The sequence below is a fragment of the Elephas maximus genome, chromosome 4, assembly GCF_024166365.1.
Source record: "Elephas maximus indicus isolate mEleMax1 chromosome 4, mEleMax1 primary haplotype, whole genome shotgun sequence".
NCBI lineage: Eukaryota > Metazoa > Chordata > Mammalia > Proboscidea > Elephantidae > Elephas > Elephas maximus.
In genome coordinates this window covers 153,698,383-153,711,523 of record NC_064822.1, presented here as the reverse complement: position 1 = coordinate 153,711,523, position 13,141 = coordinate 153,698,383, and the positions used below count along the sequence as shown (strand labels likewise).

At 36.9% G+C, this 13,141-nt stretch overlaps 1 protein-coding gene across 6 annotated transcripts in view; it reads left to right on the top strand.

Moving 5' to 3' along the window:
* Positions 1–4,853, top strand: part of ATP2B1 (ATPase plasma membrane Ca2+ transporting 1) — a 128,406-nt gene extending 123,553 nt beyond the window's left edge. For all 6 annotated transcript variants that reach the window (XM_049884026.1, XM_049884029.1, XM_049884025.1 and 3 more), the window contains one exon: positions 1,591–4,853. In XM_049884026.1, coding sequence (XP_049739983.1) covers positions 1,591–1,902 — 312 coding nt within the window. In that variant the 3' untranslated portion in view covers positions 1,903–4,853. The remainder of the gene's footprint in view (positions 1–1,590) is intronic.
* Positions 4,854–13,141: the final 8,288 nt, after the last annotated feature.

The following is a 13,141-nucleotide window of genomic DNA, read 5'->3' as shown; positions in this document are numbered from 1 at the left end:
TGTAGCCAAGTAAACCTTTGAGATTTACATAGTTTGCCCATTTTCCTTCAGCTGGTAAGTGGCAGAACTGGAATTCATACCCAAACGTTTTAGCTCTAGTGTCCTCACTCATCTCTGATGCTGTACTTGCCATTAAAAAGAAACCATTGCTGTTGAGTCGATTCCAACTCATAGCGACCCTATTGGGAGTAGAACTGTCCCATAGGGTTTCCAAGGAACAGCTGGTGGATTCCAGCTGCTGACATTTTGGTTAGTAGCCAAACTCATAACCACGGCACCACCAGGGGTCCGTACTCTCCATATAACGGACTAAGTGAATATGGACATGGACTGCTTTAAAGTAGCCTGCTTGGTAAATTAGGAGAGAACATCCTTGAGTAGATTAGTTTTGAAACTCCTCCTTACATTTTTAAACAGTATATTCAAATGTCCATTTGAATAAATTTATTTCATAATTGTCTCATGAGGTGATTTTTGTGACCACATCTTTTTTTTCTTGAATATCAGAATGTTTACTTCTCTTAACTTGAGTAAATGATGTCTTCATTATTAAACAGTTCATTTGGATCAAAGCAAAAGTGAACACTATTTTTATTGATATATATATACATGTATATATAGTAGGTGCTCAACTGTTTGGATTTTTTTTTTAAACATCAATGACACCAGGTTAATGAGACCTAATGTTACTGTGTGCAGTGATGTTTTTAAGTTTGATTTCATGATAACTTCTTTCCATCCATACAGCAGACTTCCAGGAAGGAGGGTGATAGAAATTGTTGAGCTATATGTTTAAGGGTGAAAATACTAGAAAACTGTGTGTCTTCTCCTTAGGGACATTTTCATAGAAAAATCCCAGGGTGTGGGTTTTTTTTGCTTGTTTCTTTGTGCTTGTTTTTTTTTAATCTTTGTAGTGATCTATAGTATGTAAATTGATTTAAGTTTTAATCTTTCTGTTACACAGAAAAACACTAACACTTTATAGACGAATGGCATATACTCAACTATTTATAGCTGTTTAATGGCATTTTATAGATATTTATTTGGCCTGTGTCTTTATTTTTATTTTTTAATTAAGGGAATTGTGGGGTAGATGTCAGTTCATTGTGACATTCAGCTTATATCTGCTTGGCTTTTTCATAGTCGGTGACACCCTGATTCCTAGCATGATAAATAGTAACCCTTTGTGCTTGAATTTGTTTAACTTATATGAATTGTTTTCAAGAATATATTTTTTTTTCTTTAGATCAGCTAAGCTTGTGTATGTTTTTTTGTTTTGTTTGTTTTGTGTTTGATTTTATTTTCTTAGGAAAAACTATAAAATGGCTATTAAATTTTTAGCTAGTGACAATGAGGTTTTCTTAGTATTACTTTGAAATCAACAGCTCTTAGTTCTTAGAGTCTGTGGTTTTGTTGTTCTGTAGTGTCCTACTAAAATATTCATTTTTTTACAGTGTATTGCAAGCTCCACTGCATTACATGCAAATATAATTCACCCATACCTAGCTGTTTGTGGATTCAGACTCATAAAGGGACTGTTCTTAAGTTAATAACGTACTGACATCTTTCTGTGTTTTCTGATATTTACAGATTCGAGTGGTGAATGCATTTCGTAGTTCTTTATATGAAGGGTTAGAAAAACCGGAATCAAGAAGTTCGATTCACAACTTCATGTCACATCCTGAGTTTAGGATAGAAGATTCAGAACCCCATATCCCCCTTATTGATGACACTGATGCTGAAGATGATGCTCCTACAAAACGTAACCCCAGCCCTCCGCCCTCTCCCAACAAAAACAACAACGCCGTTGACAGCGGGATTCACCTCACCATAGAAATGAACAAGTCTGCTACCTCTTCATCCCCAGGAAGCCCACTACACAGTTTGGAAACATCGCTCTGATTGTAAGCTGAATGTGAACACACTAGCTGCATTGTAAAGAAACAAATCGAAACTGGGTCTTTTCACATATTGTGACGGACAAGATAGTATTCTTGTCTTTGGACTTCAACAGAAGATACTCTTGTACGAATGTAGATTTATTTTTTTAAAAAAAAGCAAAGCTTTCTGCCAGACTGAGGGTGCTTTTTGGGGGGTGGGAGAAATGAACTGACAGATAAACAGTAACTCAGCGTACGTGACCCGTGGACCATCAGTACCTAAGAATGGTCCTGAGCAGTGTATGAGCAGAGCTTAGTTTATCTCAGCCTTTGGTGGGCGTGAGGGAGGAGTGGAGCTGGGCAAGGCAAAAGAGCCCTGGATCATTGAATTGATACTTTAATTTCTGCTGTTGGCTGTTAATAATTTGGATTATTTATGTTTATAAATGATACAGATCTGTTTACAAGGTTTGTAGATACTTTTTTTGTTCCTGTTCATAGATGGGAAGCTTCCTTATAACTGATGCAGAGAAAAATTAGTCCTTCAAATACTGCTGTATTTTCAGGAAAAAAAAAGGGGGGGGGGGTGTTTCTATTGAAACTGTACTAAATTTTTGCCTACAATTTACCTTGTTAAATATTGTAGATAAATTGCTAATACTAATAGCCAAATAGATAACACTAATGCTTTGTTTAAAAAAAAAAAAAACAAAACAAAAAAACACGAGCAGTGGTGTTCTAATGAAGTTATGGCATCTGTCCTAATTAGTTTCTTAAATACATTTACTACTTAATGGTTTTGAAACAACTGTTTAATTTTTAAAGATTTTGAAAACCTTGCTAATAACCTTTTGTTCAGAATTTAGTAGATTGTTTAATGCGGGACATCAACTACATAATGAAAGATGCTTGAAACGCTTTTGTTATTTCAGGCAAATCAAATTAAATCAAACTCTCCAACTACAAGAGAACCTTAGTCCTTTTTGTTTTTGTCGAAACATGTTAGTTCAGTGATGTCTTGGTGAACTGTGAGTGAACTGTGTTGATTTTTTTTTCCAATCAATCCTTAGAAACCTTCAGACAGCATGAGGGCTGTTGGCATTTTGAAAAAGGTTAATAAGTACAAGCACATGTTTTCCTTTTGTTTTTGAAACTTGTTTGTAAACATAAATAAATATGCCCTTTTATTAAATAAATACACGGCAACTTTTTTTTTTTTTTTTAAAAGAAACTTCAGCTGCTTTACTCAATTCTGCACATTAGTCTTTTCTGTTTAGCCACAATTGGAATAAATTTCAAGATGGTAACAGCCCTATGAAGAACCACTTTAATTGCTTGGTGGTAATCTAATAGAATCAGAGTAAGGAAATTACTGCAATTTCACCATTTGAGATGCTCTTCATAGATTTAGTTTTGTGTAAAATAGTCTCACAGTTTAAAAAAAAAGTGGTGACCACCATTGTCTTGATAACATTTACTTTAATTTTTTAAGTGGCCAAATAACAGATTAGGTAAAATGAGATTATATGAAAAGGTAGAAAAAGTCCTAAAAAGACATATTTATTTAGACTTAAAAATTAATCATATACTGGAGTGCTCACCTCTAAGCCAACTGGATTTGTCAGCTCTCTGTCTCTTTCCTTTATCTGTCTACCTTCTTTTTGCCTCTGTCTTTACCCTTTAGGAACTGACATCGTGTTAGGGCCCAGGTTTCACCAGATATATTATCCTCAGGCTGACATGAAGTTTACGAGGACTACTACAACGTCTGAAAGTGCTGACCCAGCAAAGAAACATCTAGTTGATGGTGCTTGATATTTTTGGTGGGTGGGGGAAAATCTTTTTCTCTCTAACAATCCTTGCAGTAATCCTCTGCAATTCTTAGAAACACATTGGCTCTGTCAGCATTTGTGACTGTACATTTTATTCATCAGGTAATTATAGCACATCACACTGTAAAAAGAGGTAGCATGATATGCTGAAAAGCATACTAGGCTAGGAGTCAAGACCTGCCTTCTAGTCCTGGTTTTGCCATTAACTTGCTGCATGACCTTGAGAAAATCATTTAGCCTCATAAAATGAGGGCGGTGGACTAGACTATCTTGAACCCTTTCAACTATGAACATTGACCCTATCAACTGGAGAGCCTACGAGGCATAGGGAATAGAGAAAAGGGAAGTGTTAGTTTTACTTTTTATTTTGGTTATGCTTAAATATGAATGTAATTACTAAAAGATTTAGAAGTGCATGTGCTTTGGGGGATTTGTATTGAGCTTTTACAGTATTCATTTTTCAACTCAAGGCAATGGCTTTTTACACCAACTCTAATCCATAAACGGGTCTTATGACATCCATGAAGTAGTAGCAAGACATGCTTAGTGTGTATTTCTCTCTTTGAGACACTGTAATTTCTACCAGAAATTTCCAGAGCATTATGTAAGTAGAGAAAAATGCAAGCAAGCTGTTAAGATCTTGGATCCCTTTATATAGTATGTATAGCTGAAATCAGCCTCTGTAACTCAATCACTTTTTCTCTTTTATCCTCTAACCAAAAAATTGTTTAATTTTGCATCCCAAATGTTTTTAATCTTTGTATATTTTTTAAAAATCCTTGTCTCCTCATCATTGCCTTTTTTGTGGTTGTATATAGACTTACTTGCACTTTGAAGATGAGTTACTCCTTGTCATCTTACAAATATGTGATATGGTAATTTTCATAACAGATGTCAGTTTTGAACCAAGAAATGGTGATTTGTTTATAAGAAAAAAACTGGCTTCATTTCTGTGAAATTGCTCTTTGAAAATTTCTTTTTACACGTGTAAGCCAACGGAGATACCGTGATGGTGTTGATTTCTTTAAATGATGCTTACCATCTATTTTAGCCACTGAGCCTTTTATTATTTGTCTATTTGTAAAGTTTATTTGTCTTAACTCATTTAATAAATATACTGTTTATCTGTTTCTGAATGGGGACTGAACTTTTTGAATATTGACATTAATTTGAACATCGTATCTTGAAATTACCCTTTTTACTTGAAATTTTTTCTGTCGGATGAAAATTCTATAATGTGCTTGAAATGTTAATGGTTGCGTTACAGTGAATCAGTGTTCTAATTTGCATGGTCTTGCCTCTAAAGTGAAAGTGAATACATGGTCCCTACTGTCTTACCCACCATCTTCAACCCTTAAAACAAAATAGATCATTTCCGCAGCCCACGGAAGTGTAATATTTTGGTTTTAGAACAGGTTAGTATTCCACGTTAACTCTAAGACCTTATTTTCTCATTAACTAATCCAAACGTCAGTAGCAATTATATGAACTCTGGTAAAAACTAATAAAATTATCCTTAGTTTTTAATAATTATTAGCATAGATTAGCAACTTCGTTCAAATACTGAGTAAACTTAAAGTGATTATGAATACCATATCTTTCTATAAGGATAAATTATTAGTAAATTGTTGATTGTATGTAAGTAATCATATATGGCCTGGAAGGTATTTGTCATTGTATCAAATTGAGTTTTATATATGTATCATGTATTAGGATTGAATTATGAATTAAGTTCCCTTTGTAAAAGTTAGCTGAATAAGAAAAAGGAGATTTTAAAGCCTGTGGATATTTTTCCTTCCTCACATCTTTAGAGAATGTGGGTTGTATCGAAGCTGCCTCTTTGATTTAGCCTAAGCCAATCTAAGATCCTTATTTCCAAACACCATATCAGCCTTTATCTTTTTAAATTACTGTTTTACACTCCTTTATAAATCAAAAGATACTTTTGTTAGGATAGTTATGCCACCTTACTGAAAGTAATCTTTGAAAGATGTGTTACCTGGCTTTTACAACGCTCCATGTAGTAAGGGAGTTCCTAATGGTGTTTTCTGTGCTGCTTTCGTCCATGAGGGCGTCAAAAAACAAAGTGACCTTTATACTTGTAAATCCAACAGATTATTTTCCCCCTTAAATTTTCAATTGAGGGTTTACTTTTACACTTTTTGTCACAGGAACTGTTTAACATTTTCCCTATTTGTTAGAAAAACACTTCAGCTCACAAATGAATATATTAAATGTAAAAATACCAGGTGCCATCAAGTAGATTCTGACTCATGATGACTCCATGTGGGTCAGAGTAGAACTGTGCTCATAGGATTTTCAGTGGCAGATTTTTCAGAAGTAGATTGCCTGGCCTTTCTTCCAAGGTACCTTTGAGTGGATTCAAATTACCAGACTATCCGTTAGGAGCCGTTTGCACCACCCAGAGACTCCATACTAAATGTGTAGGAATGTCTAATCTGTATTCTCTGAGTTCAAGGTGTGATGACTGAGCAATATAATGCTAATGGCTCTGACATGGGGAATTAAAAAAAAAAAGTCTATGTGCTTATACAATATCAGTATCTGGCACAACTTTCTTAACCAGCGTTATATCCTAGAAAAACTAGTTTCCAAATCAGTAACACAGAGGAGGGGGTTGAGTTCAGTGCGGGGAGTCCCTAAGAGTCTCTCCATTTAAGCTGTTTATAAGGGCTACCCTTTCCCTAAATCACTTTTCAGATCATTAGGTATGAGTGCTGGTACTGTCCTTAGGTAGGTAAAAGGGATGTTGTGACCACGTAAATTAGTATTGGTGGAGTAGTTACTATGTACTAAGCATTTTACAAGAGTTATGTAAAAAGTAACTTTGTCAACTCTTTTATTACCTTTTTTTTTTACAAGTGGGAAAACTGAGGTTTAGCAAGTTGAAGTAACTTGCTCCAGGCCATATGGTTAGGTGGCAGAGCTGGGATTCAGGTGTAAAGCAGCCTCTGCTGGAGCGGAAGCTCAGAGCCGTACTTTCCTGCAGTGCTAGCTAACATTTTGTTAGCCTGAGTCAGGGCCCAGTGCCTACCTGTGTTTGGGCTGTAAATGTCCCTTTTGTTGTTGTTCTTGTATCAAATGCTCAGAGATAATGTTGAGCTTCATCATAACCTTCTTGAAGAACAGCTCAAGAGACTGAGGTAAAGAATCGCCTCAGTAGAGTGATGTTTTAAGTAGCTTATTTGTTTGGAGAATTTCATGGTTCAGTATTTTTAAGATAGGTATGCTTATTCTGAATTTCATAGGTTAACATTATTGATTTATTTCCTGCATAACTTGAGATGAGAATGAGTTTTATCACATTATTATTATTTTTTTTTTAATCATGAAACTAATTTGAAACTTGTGGAACTAAAGAGTATGATGTTTTACTTTGAGACAGGTTAGTTTTCGCTGGAATTATATTGTCCATCAAAAAATCCTTAATGCTTTAATGTTTAGCCCAAAAGAATTGACCATTGCACATTGGATTTTAGATTGTCAATTTTTAAAGTAAAATCGTAGCCATTATTTTACTGCTTTAATACCATTTTATACTGCCTTCTTTCATTTAGCCTAAGCCACTCAAACTCAAAGGTTCTTATGCCCAAACCCCGTACCAACCTTTATCTTTTTAAATTACTGTTATACTCCTTTACAGGTTAAAAAAAAAAAAAAGATACTTTTGTTAGCATAATTATGCCACCTTCCTAATAATAATCTTTGAAGGATATTACCTTGCTTTTAGAATAAGCCTTATAAAAATACCAGTGTTTCATGTGGTAAGGGAGTTCGTGATGGTGGTTCCTAATGTTCTTTATAGTTTGTGAATAGTTGACCCCTTTAAAAAAAAAAAAAAAACATTGCCATCGAGTATATTCCAGCTCACAGTGACCGTGTAAGACAGAGTAGAACTGTCCTATAGGGTTTTCAAAGAGTAGCTGGTGGATTTGTACTGCTGACCTTTTGGTTAGCACCGAAGGCTTAACCACTGCCCCACCAGGGCTCCTCATCCCCTTTAGGGTCTGTAAAAATGAGATGCTTGCTGATTTTAATAAGCTTTAAGGTAGCATTGACCTTAAACCAAAACCAAACCCATTGCCGTCGAGTTGATTCTGAAAAGTATTTTTAAAATACAAGAATCAGACTTCATGGAGGACTGAGGTTAGAAATTCAAATTAGTATGCTTTTAATTTCCCTAGTATTCTAAAACTTTTAACCACAAGCCTGCCCTTTCAGTTAGGTTTAAAATTCTTTGAGAAAGGTCAATCTGTAGTATCTAAAATCATTCATCTCTTTTTCACTGCTATAGACTTAGAATGGGTAAGTGGTAGGTCTCTCAACATCTGAACTTGTGGTGGGCGAGTGGGTGAATTTTAATAGTAAAGCCACACCAAGTTTTTGGAGTCTACGATTCTTTGAACTTCTGGTAACACTAACCTAGAGTCCATCGCCTTTTCCCTTCGTCAATAATTAACTACTACCCACTTTAATCTCTATATTTCCTACCCTTCATGTATTCATTCAACAAATGGTATCTGCCATGTGGAGTTCGCACTGTATCTATACTCAGGAAAACCAAGCAAGATTTTTTTATGTTCTGGGCGGGGGGAGCCAAATCTATGTCAGGTAGGGGATGAATGTTATGTTACACAGTGTGATCAGAGAAATCCTGTCAGATAAGATGATACTGGAGCAGAGATATGAAAGAGCCAACTAACTGCTTGGCTATGTAGAAGAGCCTTCCAGGCAGAAGTTTCAGTAGGTTATGCTTAGCAAGTTAGGAATAACAAGGAGGCCAAAGTCTCCTATTATTACCTCTAGGCTTATCTGGAGTGAAGTGAACCAGTGGGAGGTAAAAATAAGCCTAGAGGTAATAATAGGGGACTGCTTGACCTTACAGTCTTGGCAAGAACTTTGGGTCTTATGCTAAGTAAGATACAAAGTCCATGGAAAGTTTTGAGAAGAGGGGCAACGTATCTGACCTTTGAAAGATCATTGATTGCTCTGTTGAGAGGGCTAGGTTAGAAGCTAGAAAACCAGTTAAGAAGCTGTGCCTTTTTTATATTCATTCCATTTCAGATTAGCTTTTTCTATTTGTAGCTCTCTTCTAAAGAGTCATGTAGACCCATTATTTCCTCTCTCTCCTTTAATTTTCTTTATCCAGATGATACAAATCGGGCTACTTACTCAATCCTTTCATGTCTTATTGCCATCTCTCAAGACCCTATGTATTTTCCTCATGGACTTCATATGTACTTTCCCACATGGATCATAATAACCTTTGTTTTTACTCTGGGTCGTTCTGTAACATAACCGTTTTCACCTGTTCAGTCTCCACGATCATAGTGTCTTCAACACGTTCTTTTTCTTGCTTTGTAAAAGCTCTTCACACCTGCTAAACATTCTTTATTCTAAGTATGACTGCCATGCTCGGTTCTTCCATCTCCCCCCAGTCTTCTGTAGACTCCTAACCTTTACAGACTGTAGCCTAATCAAGCCACTAGAGTTGGCTACCTCACTCCCACTGATGGGTTTGCCTCCTTGACTTTTCACCACCTTCGTGCCTAAGCCTGAACCACCTTCAACTTCATACCTGATCTAAGCTTTAGAGTGTGCTCACTATCTTGCTGGTGACCAGAATTCACACTCCCTGGTTTTCCTCACTGGTACTCATACCTTTTCTTTTAATCTTTCCGGGGTCATTCCTCAATCATTTTAGCAAACATCCGCCTCTCATTGTTCTTTTGTTACTGGTTTTTGGTCCTCAAAAACAGGGTTTTACATCTTTATGAAACGATTGTTTTTGTCAGAGGTCCCTGGGTGGTGCAAGCAGTTTACCTCTGCTAACTGAGAGGTTGATGGTTTGAACCCACCCAGTGGAAGAATGGCCTAGTGATCTGCTTCCGTAAAGATTACAGCCAGGAAAACCCTATGGATCTCAGTTCTACTCTGTAACGCAAGGGGTTGCCATGAGTCAGAATTGGCTCAACAGCAACAAGTTTGGTTTTGGTTTTGTCAATTCATATCACTTTAACTCCTCATTTGTTATCTAGTTTACTCTCAACCCTCCTCAGTGAAATGATGCTCAAGACAGTGGTAAGTTTTGTTTCTGCTTTATTGAAACAACTCTTCCACGACAAAACCAAAAGGCTTGACCAAGACAGATCTGCAAACAGCCCTTTGCCTGACTTGTGAAAACCACTACCAGGCTGATATTAATGCTCATTAATCCAGTCACCCAATCGACCCATAAAAAACTTGTTGCCATTGAGTCAAATCCAACTCATAGGGACTCTATAGGACAGAGTAGAACTGCTGAGTAGGGTTTCCAAGGAGAAGCTGGTGGATTCGAACTGCCACCCTTCTGGTTAGCAGCCAAACGCTTAACCACTGACGCCACTAGGGCTCCTCAACCCATTAGGGACCATCTAATTAAATATTCTGCCATCTTACACACACATAACCATCAAATTAAAAGTAGATCATGCTTTGTGGAAATCCTAACAGCTACATTCCCTGCTTTGCTACAGATACTCCTTCCTTGATTTCAAGTACTCTTGCCTGTTTCCACTGTTACTACCCAGTCTATTCCCTCTTCGCCTCAGGCTTATACGCTTAGATTTCATCACTGTTCCCTCCATATCCTCAGTCTCTCCCATCACCAGCCCATTGAACATGTGGTCCAGAACCTTCCTAAATCACCTTTTGCCCACATCATCACTCCTCTCCTCAAAATATAAATACCCCCAAAAAAGCTTTAAACAGCTCCTTATTTGCTTTTTAGGAACTCTTTGGTGTAAGTGTTATTCAGTAGTCATTCAAATATTTTTACAATGACTTGATGTTCTTAAATTCTCCAAACTTGAAATAATATTATGCTTGTGAATCAGAAATAGCAACCAAAGCATTTTAAAAAGTGGAGGAGCCTGGTAGTGATCTGACAATGTGATTTCGATACTGAAGTTTTCCAGCCCTGTGTGTCATGTTCTAATCTTGGTATCATATTTCCAGATTTCACCTATTACACCTCTAGTGATTAGAATTTTTAAAGAAAACGATGCTTCAAGCACAGTTAAGAAACTAATTTTGTTTTGACTATAGAACCTGGGAGCACAGCACTCAATCTTTGCAGAACATATATGCTCTTTAGCCAAAAAACTTTAGCAATTAATATTATTTGCTATTTCTTTGACTACTTGCAAGAATGCAGCTCGGCGACACACGCCGTAATCTACAGGCCCAGATAAGTTTGATGGAGAATCTATCTTGAATGGTCCTATAGATCTGATGGACACGATCTTGCTGACATCTCACCGGAGGGGATAGGTGAAGAGATGTCACAGATGAGAATAACTTTGGAAATTCTTCATTCCCCTTGTTGGGAGCAATGATGTTAAAATTCCTAGGTCTAACATGGAAGTCTGCCTAGTGTAGTATGATCCCCATTTCTCCCACAAGGGACATTAAGCAGCTATTGTGCCCAGTTAAAATAAATCTTATATATAAATAAAAATATAAACTAATATATACATCTCAGGTTTTACCTTAGAAATGGCCAATCTTTATGTGCAGAATTGACTGAGTTTATATCTAGCAACCCAACATCTGACCTCCTTTCCTACCCCAGACTCCTTCAGAGGCCATGTCCTGGAAGAGGATTTCAAAATAATTTTGCTACATGACTGACACCAAGGATTCTGCCTCATCTTTGTATTTACCATCACATCTAATGATGCTTTAATGTAAGTACGTTGTTTATTCAGTAAAATCTTGTCTCACTAACATGTATAACCACAATTCCTTGCCCATTGTATACCTCATATTTTTTAATATGGAAAAAAGTTTGATTACTCAGCTCTGTTAATTCTGAAGAAAGAGAAGAAAAAGAGTGTAACCTCTTAACAGTGCTACTGTGTATGTTTTAATAGTATCTTTTCCACAATCATTGCAAATTCCTAAAGAGAAATCCTAGGAAAACATATCCAAGAAAAGTAGAGTAAGTTTGAACTCTTACTGTCACTTTTTAATATTCTTGGACAAATTTATTTTTCTTTTTTCCCCCTTCTTTGTAACTTTTTCTCTTTTGCTTTTCCTACCTTAAATACCTGCATGTTTCAGTACTCTATTCTACTTAAAAAACTTAGACGGTTATATATATAGACAATAAAAAGTCCACCTCCTAAGACATTTGTTTTTTAGAGGCTAAAAATTGTAGCTATTGTATAAAAATCACCTAGGATGGGCATTCCGATGGCAGCATTAACAAAGCCCATTGAAACAGTCCATTAGCCTCTTTTCCTTCAGTTCTTTAAGTCATGGCTGACATTTTTAGGGCTTTTATACAGATTGAGGAGACACTGGTGGCATAGTGGTTAAGTGCTACGGCTGCTAACCAAAGGGTTGGCAGTTCAAATCCGCCAGGCGCTCCTTGGAAACTCGGGGGCAGTTCTCCTCTGTCCTGTAGGGTCGCAATGAGTCAGAATCGACTCAACGTTACTGGGTTTGGTTTGGTTTTTTGGATACATATTGAAAAACATAGAGGGCTTTTGTTGATTTCACAGATATTGAAAGTCACTGGCACGACTTTGTCAAATAACCTAAAATCTATGATAAGCAACTCCTTAGCTGAATACCACTAAATGCTCTGGTGGTTTTGGATTGTTGTTAGGTACCGTGGAGTTGGTTCTGACTCGTAGCAACCCTATGCACGATGGAATGAAACACTGCCCAGTCCTGCGCCATACTCAAAACCACTGCTATGTTTGAGCCCGTTGTTGCAAGCACTGTGTCAATCCATTTCATTGACGGTCTTCCTCTTTTTCACTGACCCTCTACATTACCAAACATGAAGTCCTTCTCCAGGAACTGGTCCCTCCTGATAACATGTCCAAAGTAGATGAGACGAAGTCTTCCTATCCTTCCAAAGAGCACTCTGGCTGTACTTCTTCCAAGACAGTCTTGTTCATTCTTTTGGCAGTCCATGGTATATTCAATATTCCTTGCCAACACCATAATTAAAAGGCATCAACTCTTTTTCAGTCTACCTTATTCATTGTCCAATTTTCACATGCATATGAGGTGACTGAAAGTACCATGGCTTGGGTCAGGCACACCTTCGTCCTCAAAGTGACATCTTTGCTTTTCAACATTTTAAAAAGGTCTTTTGCATCAGATTTGCCCAATGCAATATGTGATTTGATTTCTTGACTGCTGCTTCCATGGGTGCTGATTGTGGACCCAAGTAAAATGATTGTTACCCAGTTTTAATTCACTGTTTTGTTTCTGGTTATATCTTTTTATCCCAAAATGGACCATGGGATAAATCAGTAGTTCCCAAACTTTGCTGCACATTGGAATTACCTGGGGAGCTTTAAAAAATACAGTCACAGATGCCCACCCCCGGGCATTGTTATTTAATGATCT